General features: G+C 49.8%; 3 protein-coding genes across 13 annotated transcripts in view; all 3 read right to left on the bottom strand.

Annotated features, from left to right (window-relative positions):
* LOC139790517 (POTE ankyrin domain family member G-like) overlaps positions 1–16,737 on the bottom strand; it is a 178,266-nt gene that overhangs the window by 58,015 nt on the left and 103,514 nt on the right. The window contains exons 1-4 of one of the 5 annotated variants that reach the window (XM_071732378.1): positions 10,211–10,389; positions 9,714–9,756; positions 9,031–9,209; positions 8,225–8,322 (exon numbers count right to left, since the gene is read on the bottom strand). The gene's annotated coding sequence lies outside the window, so the exon portion shown is untranslated. Of the gene's footprint in view, positions 1–8,224; positions 8,323–9,030; positions 9,210–9,713; positions 9,895–10,195; positions 10,390–16,737 lie in introns of those variants that run through there. The other 4 variants (XM_071732377.1, XM_071732380.1, XM_071732379.1 and 1 more) reach the window with 4 other exon arrangements.
* The window catches only part of LOC139790522 (POTE ankyrin domain family member G-like), a 170,666-nt gene that overhangs the window by 61,573 nt on the left and 92,356 nt on the right, over positions 1–16,737 (bottom strand). The gene's annotated exons all lie outside the window — the stretch shown is intronic.
* LOC139790536 (uncharacterized) lies at positions 198–5,091 on the bottom strand. The gene is made up of 7 exons (XM_071732413.1): positions 4,951–5,091; positions 3,465–3,718; positions 2,510–2,543; positions 2,361–2,430; positions 1,468–1,534; positions 916–992; positions 198–574 (listed from the first exon to the last, which is right to left on the bottom strand). The coding sequence occupies exons 1-7, from the start codon at positions 5,076–5,078 to the stop codon at positions 392–394; spliced, it is 813 nt and encodes a 270-aa protein (XP_071588514.1). The 5' UTR covers positions 5,079–5,091; the 3' UTR covers positions 198–391.

Below are 16,737 nucleotides of genomic sequence, written 5' to 3'. Positions count from 1 at the left end.
CAAGATGCTTCCAGCAATGCAAAGGGGGCCTCCTCCTCCTCCTCCTCCTCCTGCTCTGAGGCCTGAGGCTCCTCCACTGTTTCAGTAAAGATTGGTGTACAATATTTCTTTTGTCACTTGGTCAGTGTTCATTCAGGTCACACACAGCAACGTGCATGCAGCTTGCTGACACAAAACACTTGGTTCAGAGGGAGAACACAGCAAGAAAAGCAAGAAGGGCACTTCCTTGATACACAGCACTGTTTGCAACACAAAGCCACAATTTCAGTTCTCAAAGAACGAATGAAAAAGAACAGGAATCCCACCAGGATTCACAAGTGAGGGAAAAAATTCAGTATCAGAAGTCCACACAATATTTGGTCATTTACTGTGCATTCATAGAGGAAGAATCTCAATCAGTATTAAACAAATCATTCCTCTCACCAGTCCTGTTCTCTGCAGTCCCTGTCAAAATATCAGGACTTTCATTAAAAATGTACTTGGGGACACATGCAGCAATTGCAGCCCACAATTCTTTATTGAGTTCTTCCTGCTCCTGATTCTCCTCCATTTCTTCCTCTACAGGTGACTCTTCCTAAAAGAGATCAAACCAAACAGCTGGAAAGAGCTGAAACAAGGACCTGCTGTGCCACCCACTGCCAGCTTGAAAAAGACTTTTCCTGCCTAAGACAGAAGGGAAACTTGGCTGAGCTTGCTTTTACAAGGCCTTCAGCTTTTCCATGGAAATCTGCAGCAGCAGAAAGAAATGCCTCCTGTCCTCAGTCTCAGCCCTGCTTCTGCACAGCCCCCAAGAAGCACTCCCTCACGCCAGCCCAGCTTCATTTCAGTTACAGCAAGCTCTCAGCTGCTCCTGGATCTCCCTCCTACCCTCCCCAGCCCCACCATGGCAACCTCCCTGTCCTTCACACAAAGTACCTGAGAACCACACAGAGATGTCCAGTGACCTTCCTCAGCTTTCTCCTTCTGCAGAGCTTCCAGCTCTGCCTGGAGACCTACACACCAGGGAAGAAGGGAGAGATGCAGTGGTTTTAGTTCACTCTGCTACGCCCCTGCTCTTTTTTTGAGGTTTTCTTTATTCACCAGGGACCTCCATTTCTAGAACAATCACATTGTCTTCAACCATATATGAGTAGTAAATTAGAATGGATGTGAATAAAAGGAGTTATTTATTTACCTTGCAATTGGCACCTTGCTAGACTTAACCACAGGAGAGGAGTCACTGGGAATGTCTGGAAAATGAGCCAGCTAAGGGAGGAGCAGGAGGGAGGAAGGACTGGCCAGGGACAGAGGCTTAGGAGGTGATTAATACCTTTATTTGAACTATATGGCTTTTTTATTTCTCAAATGAAAAAGTCCTTTGTTTTCAAAATTTACTTCTCACTTTCTAGAGTAAGAAAATAAATAAAAAAACCAAACTACTTAGCAAGTCTACTTGCAGAGCAGGACATCATGCAACCTTTTCCTTACCAGCTTTCCCGTACTCCAGGAAAATGTTCCATAACTCCAACAAGTTTGGCTTCTGCTCCTTCTTGACCTAAAGATTTATTTTAGAAAAAATGTTTCATTTTTAAACGCTCTAGTAGTCACAACAATAAACATTGTTTTCACATCAAATATTGAACAGGAAATATAATCAGGTTGTCTTTTTCATAGTGCTTAGGTGCTGCATTTATCTTACACTTGTAACTACACAAACACTCCTCACACACCCAAATCAGTGAGTATTCCACCCCAAAAGACTCTGCAGGCAGCCTTCTGCAAAGTGCTTCCAAAACTATCTTTACATGCAGAACAGTTTCACTCATCTGATTTTTATCTTTCTATTACTTGGTAAAATTCAGCTCTCACAGTTTCAGAATGCTTACTTGCAAAGGTGCAGAATGCAAGGCACTGTTAGCATCACCAGACCTGATGCATAAATCAGCCTCTGCAAGTACACTTACCACAGTATCCCTAAATTTCAGTCTCACAGCAGAAAAATGCATCATTTCTATTTAAATCAATGCAAGAAAATGAGATCATGTCAAAACTAAAGATGCTGGCTGGCATCTCCAGCATTAGTGAGTGGGTTGAACTACCACACTCAAGTTCCCCATCACTACAGAATCCCAGCATCAGCAACAGATGCTGATCCAAATGAACAAGAAATAAAATAATGGGAGTGTGTACCTATGACTTTGGCCCCAAACCACAAATCTACTGCTTGCTCTGCCACAGCTACAGGTCTTTTTGCAAAAACTGACAGAAACAATGATAGAGAAAACAATGCTGCCTGGAACTGCAGTTTCTTTCAATCCCAGAGAAAACTTGCCTTCAAGAGATTTATTTTTCAAGGACATTTTCCTGTAACTGCACCATACCTTAGGGCTAAAACAGATGGATTCTTCAGAATCACTCCAAGTATCATCATTCCCCTCCTCCTCAGAACTCCTTCAAAAACAAAGCAAAATGAGTGCTATGTCTCTTAAATCACCTCTCAAGCAAGTGGGAGGGGTTTGTAAAGTCTCACCTTATTGAGCCTCCTTCACAAAGGTCATCTGTGGCTGTTCAAAGATTCAATGACATGCTGACATTAGATTTGGCAAGCACACAATTAAACAGTACACACAAACATTTAACATGGACAACTCCACAGCTCATACAGAATGAAACTGGCCACAACTGGACCCAAATGGGTGTGGTGACTGCTGCAAGAGTCACACCTGAGGGTCGGCGTACGGATGGATGCACCTCTGTGCCTCCTGGAACATTCTGTGTGGCACCTGTGGGTGCAGCTCCCTCTGTTGTTATATTATTTAGAATACAAATCACTATCCACCTTCTCTACCCCTCCTGCTCAGTAACACCTGATATTTCAAGCCAACAAATGCTGGGGTTCTCTTATGACAGGTACCCAACACCCAATTCCCTGCTGACAGGGCTGTAACATTTGCCTCAGAGCAGCAGGGAGTGCTGCTTCTCTTGATTTGACCACAAGCACATGCAATGGATGTGGCACAAGGACTCCTCCCCAAAACATACACTTCAGAGGACCTCAGAAGGTCTCTCAGCATCACCCCAGCTTACCCTCTAACCCTCTGTTGCTGCAGCACAGCAAAGGGACTCTCATGATGTGCTTTGCAGTGCCAGCCAGACTGCACTCTTAATGCCAAGAAATGCTCCCTGAACACTCTCTGCTGTCCATTTGCCACACAGTGCAGATATAACACACTTAAAAAAACTCAAAGAAGAACAGGTCCCAAGCTAGAGTTCATTTATATTCAAAAATTAATTCTGTACTGCCCTTACAGCCTGACAAGGCCAAAAAGTAACAAATCAGCACATTCACAAAGCTTCTTGTGCTGCTCCTCCTGATGCCTGCACTGAAGTCACCAGGGAGCACAGTCAGTGCTGACAATACAAACCACCTCAAGAAAAGGCCACATCATTGTCCTCTTGAGCTCCTCCATACTTAAGGATCCTACCTCCTCTGTCCACAGCAGGTGCACCCCACAGAAATGGAGCAGCTCCTGCATCCTCAGCAGTGATGACTATGCTGGGATCTTCTGGATCACATGCAGGAGCTTCTCCTCTGTTCTCCTGGTCTGGTTTTGCTTCCAGCTCTCCAGCAGCTCCTGCCCGCTCAGGAATTCGAAGTATGTTGAGTATGTTGTCACCTTGAGCATCCCCTGCAGGAGCTTCTGATGTGTTCTCCATTTTTGCCAGATATTGACTCAGACTGCACAGAGAAAGAAATAGAGTTGGTAAAAAGAACCACATCCTGGCACACACCATCCAGCACAACAGTTAACACCAACTTATTACCCACCCTACACATATTCCTACAAATTCTCAGCATTCTCCTCAGTATTTGTTAAGGGTAATTCACACAGAACTCACTGCAGGGCTCTTCCCCTAGAGATGCACATTGACACCTCCCAAGTTCCAAGCTCCTGCTTGGAACATTTTTTCAGTCTGCCTTTTAGGCACACATAACCACCTGAGAGAAGGAACCCCCACAGCTACAAAGCTGTGCATCAGAGCAGTGAAGGGCTCTCAGTCAGATCTCCTCTGAAACAAAAGGCTGGTGGTTCCTGGGCACTGCAGTGCAAGTCAGCAAGGACAATGGTGCTGGGCTGGGCAGAGGCTTTACACGCCTGTCAGCTTGCCAAGTTCCTCCTCTGGCTACAGACACTTTGGAGAGTTCCTGCTGGGCAGACCTCAGCTCAGCAACAACACTTGAAAGATTCTCTAACACACAATCCTGGAGAGAAATTTCCCTCACCTTCCAAATTAACACTACACACAGTGTCTCAGTCCTAACCAAACACCAGGTGACAGAATTGCTCTGGTACCCCCCTCCACCCTCCCAAGGGAAGAGAAAAGGGGAACAGGGAAGAGAGACTTGAAGCTGTGAAAATAAGACCCAAACAGCTTTGCTCAAAGAGGAAGAGACAGGAACACGTGGGACGAGGAACAAATATCTGCAAGTCTATACCAAAGCCCATCTCCATGGTCACAGCTATAAGTGTCCCAGGGCCCCTTGCAGCAGGGCCGACTCAGGAGAGGGGTCCCCAGCTGCCCCCAGCACCTGATGGATTCGGATCTTGCCGAGCACGGGCGAGCTGATGACAAAACAGGAGCCTCTGCCCAAGAGCTCCCAGTGCAGCCCAGCAGCAGGGAAGAAGGGAGCAGGCAGGGACCAGGCTGCCCATCCTCTGGCCTTTCAGAGAGGCTGGCAGGAGATGGGAGGGAATCCTGAGCCCTGCCTCTTCCACCCCTCACGGCTCCCTCAGGCTGCTACACACCCTCTCTCTTGGGCACAGCAACCACACCCAGCAGAAGACATCACTGAGCACACCTTCAACACAGCTCTAAACACACCATTAAACCTTGGTGCTGCCACCAACAACATTCCAAAGCCACACTGAGAACTGACCACTTCTTCTAATCAGAAAGTTCAAAGGTTACCTCCAATACCCATGAAGATCAGCATAATCCTCAGCTGTGTTCCCATCAGTGTCTTCATGGGAAATATTGGCACCGTAAGAAAGGAGAACTTGGACCAAATTCAGCTGCCCAACAGAAGCAGCAATCATGAGTGGGGTTCTGAAAGATGCAAAACATCCTATCAAATGGATCATTTGACACAGACACAGAAACATTCGTTTCATTCCTGCTTGCTCTCAGAAAAAGTCTTTTCCCCATTACATTCCAATGAACAAAAGAAAAAGCAGGGTCCAGTAGAAGCAACAGTAACATGGGAGAGGGAGTCAAAACAGCTGCGTGGGCAGACAGAGCTGCCACATGCACAACACTTCAGTGCACACGAGGCTGCTGTGCACGAGGTGGTTTCTCAAACTGAGGCACTGCTGCCAGCCTCATGACACATCTCCTGCCAGACAATGCCTCCTGGACATCCCCAGTGCAGAAAGCAGCCCCTGAGGTACCACAGCAGCCAAGCACACACTGCTTTCACACAGAACTCTCACAGAAACAGCTCCTTCCCAGTGCCCCCTGCTTTTGCTCAGAGCACATTCCCATGCTTCTCAGCAATCCAACAGAAAGAAGACCAACGGGACACATCTGGATAAACCCCTCACCTTTGATGCTGGTCTCGAGCATGCACGTCAACTCCTGCTTTCAGGAGAATTTCTACTATCTCTTCCTGACCTTCAGAGACAGCAAGAGCTAGTGGGGTAAAGCCCTCCTGAAAAGTCAGAGAAATACATCATGCTAATAATCAAAGTCAAAAAAATCTGTAAAAGAAATACTGAAGTCACTTTCTGAAAGGACTTGCTGAAGAAATAGAAACATTTACCTTATTCTTGGCACGATGATCGACAAAATGCCTGAGTAACAGCCTCACGAGGTTTTTATCATGAGCCTGGATGGCCAGATGGAGGGCAGTGTGGCCATCGGTGTCGGTGAGATTTGGGTCGGCACCGTGCTCTAGCAGGAAAGCCACACAGTCTTCTTGATGAAACTGTACTGCCTGGGAACAACACACAAAAAAAGGGAAGACTTGCAAAATTCACATTTCACTCCATCACAGCTCACCCAGCTTCTGAGCACAGGGAAAGAAGAGCACCTGCAAAGATGATCTGACAGGTGCCTGTCCCACTCCAAATCCAACAGGCGTGTTTCCGCACAGCTCTGCGCACAGAGTCCTGCCAGACACCTCTCCTTTCATGCACACTCAATAAGCCCCTCTGCCAAGAGCAGAACTTCTCTCACTCACCCTCATCAGGGGTGTTCTCCCAAAATTGTCAGCAGCATCCAACCGGCAGCGGTGCCTTACTAGAAATCTGACGACCTCTGTGTGGCCGTTTGCAGACGCCAGGTGGAGAGGTGTCCTGAGAATTAAACATGGGAGCTTAACACTGACAGACAAGGAAAGAACCAAAGCTGTGGCACCACCCAGCCCGGGGGACCCTGCCCAGACCCTGCTGCTGCTGCTGCTGCTGCTGCTGCTGCTGCTGCTGCTGCAACCCCACACACATCACCCACAGGGCAGGAGAGACCTGGGGAGGCCTCAGCAGCTGCAAGAGAACCCTGCAGGGAGAGCAGGGCCAAGCAGCAGCCCAGCACCTCCAGGAGCACTGGCGCCCACCCAGCAGCTCCCAGCACTGGAAAGCTCTCGAGTTCCCCCTCCCAGCTGACAGGGCACATCTTGCTTTGCAAGCAATCAGCTCCAAGGGGATCCCACACAAACCCTGCAGGGGGGATGCTCCCGCACGCCACCCGAGGTGTCCCAGCAGCGGCCCACAGCCCCTCACCGATTCTCCCTGTCGCGGCGGTCGATGCCCCAAATCTCCATCCACCGGCGCCAGCGCCTCAGCCAGGCCAGGTGGCCGCGGGCAGCCGCGCGGTGCAGCCTGCCCAGACCTTGCTGCTGAGGCTCAGGGGCGCCGGTGCCGGCAGCGGCAGCACCGCAGGGCTGCCCAGGAGCGCTGACAGAGCGGGACACCCGACGCTTCCTGCTGAATTTCTGCCCCATCTCAGCAGCTCTGGGGGCTGTGGCACGGGCACAGCCCCACGGGAGCAGCGGGAGGCAGCTGGCAGAGCCGGAGGGGTGGGGGTTAATGACAGGGGAAGGGCAAAGGCAGGGACAGGGCAGGGAAGAGACAGACGGGGACGAGGTGGATGACAGGGGAAAGGCAGGGACGAGGCAGGAGAAAAGAGCAAACCAACGGCAAGGACCAGGAGCAGCCAGAGAGACACAGCCCAGCACAGCTCAGCACAGGAGCCACAACGGCAGAGTCGCCCCTAACGGCAGTTGCCAGGGGCAACCGTGGGCGGGGCCGAACCACCTGCGGGGAGGGGGGGGGGGAGAGAAGGGACTGAACCAATTCACGAGCTGGGGGGGAGGGGACTGAAGGAAAGGAAAAGGCTCCTTTAATCCTTAAACCTTGCATTGGTTTAAGCCTCAGCATTCATTCAGTGCCACTACAGGTGACAATGGTCCCTTAAGTATCTGAGAGAAGCTGAGAAGCTCTCCCCCACCTCTAGGAGCCATACAAAGAACTGGTAAGTTCTGCTCCTGGAGAGGCTTTTTCATAACCAATTCAAAGGAGTTGATAGAGAGGGTAAAATAACCCTTCTTGTGTAACCAACTTCTTGTCTCTCACTTGTCATCTTGTCCTGGTTTGGGCCAGGATAAAGGTGATTTTCTGTTTTGTACTGTTTTGTACTCTGTTTTTTGTACTTTTGCTAAGTCTCTTGTAAGTAGTTGCACTTGCTGAAATTAACAGCAAGTTAATTAAATGAATGGCAAACTAGCTTCCTCTGACTGCACAGAGCTCACTGCAAAAGTTCCACTGCCATTGCACAAGTACAGGGGGTTTCCCTAGACAAGTCTAACCCATAACTAGAGGGAAATGGATATCTAGAATTCTCCTGGCACAGTTAACACAAATGTTAACTGTCACCATGCCACATGTGTCACACCCAGCTACACAGAAAATCATCTCAAAGTTCCCTGCTGCAAACACATCCTCTGCAGGCCCCAGCACCAGCCTGACCTTCCACAGGCAGCCCAGCTTTTGAACAGCCAGCCTGAAATGAGCCACTAATGGCTGTAATTAGCCACCAACCACACCCCACACACAGCACTGACTTTTCCAATCATTTGCTTTGGCCTTATTCAATGTAGCCTTGTGTAAGGAGATGTAAACTCTTCCCTTTCAGCTTTTGACAGATAGACTTTTCTCACAAACAGTTTATGTAAAAGCCATCATGTTACCTGGGGTAAGCACTTGTTGGACTGGAGCATCAGGAGAAACCTCTGCTGACAGGCTGGGCAGGTGTGTTCCTCAGACTCCAGTAATGCTTTTCTAATACCTGTGTGGAATTAGAAACATCAAAATGGTTTTTAAAGAAAGGAGGGAAATTTTGGAGTTCTAATCACTCCTAAAAATACACATATGGTTAAAGGGTGAGTAGGATCTTGGGTGGAGAGCATGAGGATAAAAATGTTCAATAGTGTAAAAAAAATTTCTAGTATGTACCAAATAACCACACAGTTTTGGTATTTCACTGTTGTAACATCTGAAGGTGGGGTTAGGCTGTGCCTTCACCTTTTATCTGGTCTTCTTCCCACTGTCCACTAGAGTTGAAGTCACCAACCTCAAGGTTAGGAAATAAAACAGTGATCAGGAAAACGTTCTGAGTTCTGAAGGATTTAATATTTAACTATTTAAATATTCAAATAGTGGTGGTTTTGTTTTATTTTTTTTTCTGGTCAGCAGTAAATCACCAGAGCAGTCTTATATAAGAGAAAGGGCTGTGGACAAGATAGTTTGACATCTAAGACTGTCAGCACCTGCACAATTACACACTCTGCTCAGACTCCTCCTTCTGTGTGTAAAGGGCATTTAACCAGACACAGAAAAAGGGAAAAGAGCTTTCTGCTTATTTTCCCCTTTCTGTAAGAAGCATCCTTCAGGATAAACAGAACTGGAAACAAAGCAACTTTGTCATCTTGTGTTTCTGCTCTCAGAAGATAAGATGTGATTGTTTTGAATTAACAAACATGCAAGGAACACTTACATTCCTCACAATAACTGTTCCCACAGCAGGGAATAAAAGCTGCATCAGTCAGGAAGGCTTTGCAAATAGCACACAAGAACTCATCAGGTATGGGATCATCAGAGGAGGAGGAGGATGAAGAGGATGGCTCTTTGGATAAATAGAAAGGCTTTTCCTTCTTTCCTCTGGCATATGCTTCCCTGGAAGCAGAGTGGGGAAGGAAAAAGACAAAAGTTACAAGATGGGCAAAAAGGAAAAATTTTCCAAGCTTTGGATTTTATCAAAAGAAGTAAGAGATGGAATTTCTGGGTGGAATTTTATACTGGAAAGCCCAGTATCTCTCAGCCCAGGAGACCAGATTCCTTCTTGGAACCTAGGACACATTGCTGGCTCACGAGCAGCTTGGTGCCCACCAGGACCCCTCCCAGCCTGTGCTGAAGGTACAGAGAGGATCCAAGGCTGTGTCATTAGATACAGATTATTTAAGCTGGCAGACTGCAGGGCATGAAGAAGCAAGAGTGGAAGGGCTGGGACATCTGAAAAGCTATTAGACAAACTTTTCTGTCAGAAACCATAGAATCATAGAATTGGCTGGGTTGGAAGGGACCTCAGAGATCATCAAGTCCAACCCTTGATGATAGAAATGAGGGACAAACATCAGTGACAATGTCACTGATGCTCAGCAAAAAAAGCAAAACAATTACCAAATGGGCCACTGAGACATTTCACTTCACTGCTTGATAGGAGCTGGAAATACATCAAGAGTAAATTCACTGAGGTGCTTTTTTTTGTTGGTGGTGATTTTCACAGCTAAATCAGACAGAGAAATGCACTCAACAGGCAGCTGAAAGAAACTCAACCCCCAAGTTACCTACAAATAAGACTGCGTGGGGGTACCAGATTTAGAATAAACTAGGTTTAATATTAAACTAGGTTTAATATAAACAATGTCTTTCTTCCAGTAACAAAAGTGAGAATTTTGGTGCCTTGTAACAGGCACTGGGGCCACAAAGTGAGCACCTTATCCTACTGCAGATTTTCCTCTCAGAATTACAGGATGTTGGGACACCTGAAACACCCCAGGTGTGCGTGGCAAAGCTACTGGCTGCCTTTTCCTCGTGAAAATACGGACAGAAGAGGGAAAAAATATTCCAGCACACTCCACCTGCAACCACCAACCAACCACCACAGGTATTCTTACCTCTAAAACTCCTGCTCCACAATGACAGGCAGCAACCCCGCTTCTTCCCGTGACACTCCACTCCTCCTCAGAGCCAGGGACTGCAGGAAGGCTCAGCCAGGGCTGATCTCCTCCCCCCTGGGAACAGCTCCCTGAGCTGACACACAACCCCATCTCCATGCTGGCAGGAATGGGTGCCTGAGGGCTTTCCCTTGCTGTGGCCTCTGCAGTGAGGCAATGAGCACTTCCCAGAGGAGACTGAGGCAAACAAGTCCTGGAGAACCTCAGCATTCTCAATATCCTGTGGAGCTAGGTCTGACATTTCCTTTAGGAGAGGGCCTCCATTTTCCTTGCTTCTCCTTTTATTCCCACCTAGGTACCTCTCAAAGCTTTTCTTATTGCTCTTTCCATCCCTGGCAGGATTCAATTCTACCTGGGATGGATGTGGCTCTCCTGCCCTGCTCCCCAGCTGCTCCGACCACCTCTCTACTCCTCCCAGGGTACCTGCCCTTGCTTCCCTCCCCCCCTCTGCATGCTTCCTCCTTCAGTCTGAGGGCTTTTAGGAGCTGCTGGCTCATCCCCGCCACCCTCCTGGAGTTTTTCCCCAGCTGCGGGATGGGGAGTGTGGGGAAACTGCAGCTGCCAGCATGGCCCGGGAACCAAGATGGCCGCCGGGCAGCCCCCTGCATGGCCCGGGACTACAGCTCCCAGCATGGCCCGGGACTACAGCTCCCAGCATGCCCCGGGGCGCTCCTCCTCTCCTGCTGCCTGAGCCCGCCCGACCCCGGGGCTGCCCCGGCCCCGGCCCAGCTGGGAGGGGGAGCAGGAGGAAGGGGATCTGGGCAGGGAGAGAAGGCAGGAAAAAGAGTGGTGAGGAGCGGGAAAGAGGTGGAGGGGAAGGGGGCAAAGAGGGAGGGAGGGAGGGAGAGGAGAAGGGAGGGAAGGAGGAGAGAGGGGGGATGGAGAGAGAGCGGGCCAGGGGCCTGAGAGAGACAGAAAAGGCCCCAGGAGAGGGGAGTGACAGAGGGGTGGGAGAGGGAGCAGGAGAGAGGGGAAAGGGCGAGGGGAGAGGAAGAGAGAGGGGAGGGAGAGGCAGGAAAGGGGAGAGGCTGCAGGAGAGAGAGGGACAATAAGGCCAGGAGAGGAGAGGGAGAGAAACAGCAATGGCTCTGAGAGCATGCAGGGAGGAACTGGGAAGTGTTGAGAGGGAGACAGGCAGTGAAAGCCCAAAGTTGTGATGGGCAAAGGAGAGAGAGGGAGGGATGAAGAGCTGGGGGCAGGGAGCTGGGCAGAGCCCCAGAAGAGCAGTGCTGAGCAGCTGGGCCAGGCCCCAGCAGCCTGGGCTTCCCCCTGGGGTCTCCATCTCTGCTGTCTGCCAGCACTGGGGGCACCCCAAATGTCCTGCCTGCTCCCCACAGCCCTCCTGAGCCCTGGGGACAGCTGGGCTGTGGTGTCCATGTCCCAGGGCTGATTTGGGGGTGTCAGGGCTCTCCCGGGGCACTCTGGGACTGAATGGGAGCAGTATCTCTGAGTGCCTCAGCCTTTCAGCCCTGGGCAGCTGCAGCCAGGCACTTTTTCAGGCTGTGACAGATGATGGGAAGATGGATGCTGGTGCTGTGCTGGTGGCTCTGTTCAGCTCCCACTCCAAAGCTGTGCTCACTGAGATCCGGGGCCACCTGAAGGCCCTGGCAGAGATCTCCAGGGAGTTTGTATTCCATTTTTTGGTATCTTTGGGCTACAATCTGCTGGGGCAATGGGATGCTGGGGTTCCAGGTGCTGGGGCTATGGGGTGGCAAGGTTGTGCTATGCCTGAGTTCAGGTGAGCATGTTCTTGTTCCTGACAGAGTCTGGGTTTGTTGGCCTGGGTTCCTGGGATGAAGTTATTTTTACCTTGTGTTCTGAATGGTCTTTTCTTGTGCAGGATGAAAGGTTGTTTTCATTTTTAGGGTTTGATTAGGGGCCCTTGGTTTGTGTACCTGGTATCTTCAGGTTGATTTTTGTTGTTGTTGTGCTGGATTGTGTTGTGTTTTCTGTCTTGAAACCATCATTTCTGGTCTGACACCTCTACAGCAGGGAGGGCAGTGTGACTGATGGTGTGGTCTTGCATATTTCTAGGGAGTCAGTGGAAATGTGTGGCTGGAGCCTTCTGCATCACTTACCCTTTGATTTCTTGAGTGTAAATCTTGCAGTGTTTTTGCTGAGGTGCAAAAATGAAATGGGAGAGCAGATCTTCCTCACTCACACACACACACACACACACACACACACACACACACAGCTTCCCCCATCTGAAGATGAACAGCCCAAATCTCTGGGGCTGTGTTCTTTTATTAAACGTGTGTCAGACCTCCAGCCCCAGGGGACTTGTGTGCAGAGAATGGCTGCATGGGCCTGGGGCTTGACCATCATCACCTGGAAGGGAAAAAGGAAAAAAAAGCAGGTGATGATGGGGGACTTGTTCCCAAGTCTGTTTCTTTCTATATTCTCTTGCAGCAAGGGACACTCAGACACCCTGAGCCATCCCCTCCCTTCACTGGCCCTGTGACCACCAAGCCCACTGCATCTCCCCCAGGCTGTCCTGTCATGGCTGGCTGCTGACAGGAGGGGACACGGGGAGGTGGCAGCCTGGGGGTGACACGGGGGACATGGGATGGTGAGGGTCTGGGAGAGTGAAAGGACATTGGGCAGTGATGGGCCCAGGGCTGCTGGGGGAGCCATGGCAGAGCCAGGGGGCTGCTGGGGGTTGGCACTGGGTAGTGAAGGGTTGGGGGTGATGGGACACTGGGCAGTGACAGGCTGGGGGACAGCAGGGACAGCAGCACCTTGGGATGGTGTCAGGCTGGGGGACAGCAGGGACAGCAGCATCTTGGGATGGTGACAGGCTGGGGGACAGCAGGGACAGCAGCACCTTGGGATGGTGTCAGGCTGGGGGACAGCAGGGACAGCAGCATCTTGGGATGGTGACAGGCTGGGGGACAGCAGGGACAGCAGCACCTTGGGATGGTGACAGGATGGGGGACAGCAGGGACAGCAGCACCTTGGGATGGTGTCAGGCTGGGGGACAGCAGGGACAGCAGCATCTTGGGATGGTGACAGGCTGGGGGACAGCAGGGACAGCAGCACCTTGGGATGGTGACAGGCTGGGGGACAGCAGGGACAGCAGCATCTTGGAGAATAAAAGGTGGGGTTGGTGACTGAATTTTGTCTTTAACATGTTTTACTCTGTGCATCAGAGAACTGGTTTATACTCTGCTTTCACTACTTAAGGTTTGGTACAAGTGCTTTATTTGGAGTTCTGATCACCTTTTTTTGTTCTTCTAGAAGCCAATCAGAGCCAGTGAGTGGAACATCTGGAAGGCAGAGGGAGCCAGTGAGTGGAACATCAAAAGCTGTATGTAAAATCACAATCTCACACTTTCTATTGCAGCCTGCATTTACATCCAAACAATGTACCCTTGTATTAATTTCCCAAACATTAACTTAAAGTATTTTCCAATAAAACAGTCTTTGTTGTAAAAACAATGTATTTTACTCAGCATAACAGAACTGTGTAATGCCATCATTTGCACAGGGTTGGTTTTTTTCCTGATTTTTGAAAATGTTTCCAAAACCCACTGAGAATCTGTTGTTGTTAAACTTGGTACTGCTTCTTACTTTTGACTCAAACAAATACTGAAGCCAACATATCCCAAACATTTTGAGGACATCTCTGTGCAGCTAAACAATTCCTTTTTGTGTCTGTAAATACCTGGGCATTTCTTCTCAAAACTGTATAACTGAGGTGTTGCCTTTCGTTTAAAGGCCCGACCCGGTTCTGGATTGGCACGCGGTTGCTAAGCAACAGACGCCGAGGTGGGATGAGCAGCAAAGAGAGTTTATTGAAGCGTGACACAGGTTTATATAGACATACCTAGGGCTTCAGTACGTCACTTCCGTCGTGTCACTGATTGGATGCTATTAGCATAGGGGGAGGGGCCCTGAGTTCCCGTTACAACGCGAGATCTTCCGTCCGCCAGGCCCTATCTCACCACATTTCCCCCCTCCCTGTGCACAATTAAATAGGTTAAAAAATATAATCATAATAGTCTACTTATAAAGTGAGTTAGAAATGTGCCGTCTATAAAAATCATCATGTAGTGCAAATCTTAAAAATGTGCATATATAAAAACTTATGTAAACATATATCCCATTACCCTGAGTTTAAAAACTTTAAAGCACCATAAGTGAATATAGGTTAGAATAAGTTAGTGGGGAATAGAGTAAAATTAGAGGTAGTGTGGGGCCATTGAGGTAGTAACATGAGAATGTATTCCTAGAGCAGCTGTTGGTGTTCCAGAAACAGAACGTTGACACTCTAAAGTCGATTTTTAACAAATGACACCAGTCCATTCAGAATACAGGGTCCAAAGATCAGTGTCACTATGAGTATTGCGATTGGACCTATCAAGGTTGATATCAAGGTGGTCAACCATGGAGATTGCTTAAACCATGATTCGAACCATCCCTGCTGGGCTTCCCTCTCTTTTTTCCGTAGAGCTAGTCTCTCTCTTAGTTTTGCCATGGAGTCTCTAACAACTCCGGTGTGATCTGTGTAAAAACAGCACTCCTCCTTCAAGGCAGCACAAAGGCCTCCTTGATGCAAAAACAGGAGGTCCAAACCCCGTCTGTTCTGCAGGACAACCTCGGAAAGTGAAGAGACAGACTGCTCTAGGAATGTCATTGATTTTTCAATTTTCTCCAGGTCCTCGTCGATGGCAAGGTGTAGCTGGGACAGGCCTCACTGTTGAGTTGCCAGGGAGGCCACTCCCGTGGCCGTACCGGCCACTCCCAGGCCGAGCAGCGTTGCTATGGTGACGGCTGTCAGCACCTCTCTTTTCTGCAGACTGATGCCCGTCTGTTCCCACTGATAGTACATATCCTCTTCTGGGTGGTACAGGACCCTGGGGGCAATCAAAATCTGAACACAAAAATCGTTAGCGAAGTCAAACCGTTTAAGGGATACACAGGGGGTTATTCCCAGTTGGTGGCAAATCCACATCCCTGGTGCGGATGGAATTGCCCACGCACGGGTTTTATCGATCGCAACGACTTCTGTGCAGACAGAATCGTCCCAGTTAGCCAGGCCAGTATTGCCAAAACACACTCCTTTGCCCCTGACTTGGCTCAGGGTGATTCCCTTTCGTGGCGTGTCCCATTTACATTGGGTAGGGTCACTGTCGGATGTTGCGGCGAGCCTTTCTCTTCGGGGACTCAGCTCTTCTCCAGAGCTCTCTCACCATCCCTCTCCTCAGGCGTCTTCATCTCTTCTCTTGTGTTTCTGCTTCTGGGATCATGCCTTTTATTTTGCCCTTCAGCCCCGCCCATTTCCGGCTGGGGCAGGGCCTAATTATTGGGCACAGCTGGGCCTAAGCTCCCAGTTCATCATCGGCGACACCTGAGGACTTGTGGTTCTCTCTACACCTCCCCTTCTCAATGATGGAATTTCTGCTGTGTGGCTTCTCTGATGCACTGATGCCCTCACAATGCTTGCTGGCCAGAAGGTCTCCAGAGGGCCAGGCAGGCTGCTGCAGTGGCAGTGACCTCTTCTTTGTCACCATTCCAGCCACCTCCCCTTGGCCTCTCCCCTTTCCCTCTGCCCCATCTTGTCTCTGCTGGCAAGAGTGGGTTTGTGATGGACATTTTGTCCCCACGGTGCCCAGCTGCTGACCCATCAGGCTCCTGGAGCAGAAGTGACCTCACAACCAGCATCACCATTTGTGTCCCCTGTGCCCTTCTCTGCCCATCACCTCCCCTGACTCCTCATCTCTGCTGGACCCCACATCCAGCAGCCAAACCCATCCCTTTTCCTGGCCTTGCCCTCTCCCTGCCCCACGCCTGGGCAGAGCCAGGCTGGGACATGGCACCTCTGGGCTTTGCAGGGCTCCTGCCTCACTGCTGCCACAAAGTCGGTGCTGAGGTCAGGATCTGTAGTGGGGAGCAGACCCCAGGCAGAAATAACCCTGGGGAACAGCAGAGGGGCCCTGGGGGCTCCCATGTTGGTTTGGCAAGGGAGGGCTTCTCTCCATTCACCCAAGGGATCTGCTGCAAGAGAGACAGTTCCTCCACCAGCAATCTGCATGGCAGACCACCACTCCCTGTCCTTTCATCTGCTCAGCGTGTTTGCCTTAGCTCATGGATGGGCTCGATCAGGTCTCCTTCAGTATTTTGAATCACGGAATCATGGCACCACTTTGTTTGAAAAAGATTTTTTTTTCCCCCCTCAGTTCCAGCAGTTGATTCATCATGTTGCATAATCCACCACTAAACCATGTCCCTCAGTACTTCCTCTACGTGGTGTTAAACACCTTACAGGATGGTGACTCCACCACTTCCCTGGGCAGCTTGTTCCACCCCTTGGCCATTTTCACTAAGGAAATTGTTCCTAAAGTACCCTCTAAACCTCCTCCTGGTGGACCCTGGGGCCATTTCCTCTTGTTTTGTTGCTTTTTACTGGGGAGAAGACACCAACCCCTGCCTCCCACCACCTTTCAGGGATTTACACAGAGGAA

Source organism: Heliangelus exortis (assembly GCF_036169615.1).
Source record: "Heliangelus exortis chromosome W unlocalized genomic scaffold, bHelExo1.hap1 SUPER_W_unloc_1, whole genome shotgun sequence".
Taxonomy (NCBI): Eukaryota; Metazoa; Chordata; class Aves; order Apodiformes; family Trochilidae; genus Heliangelus; species Heliangelus exortis.
This window is presented reverse-complemented; position numbering and strand designations above follow the sequence as displayed.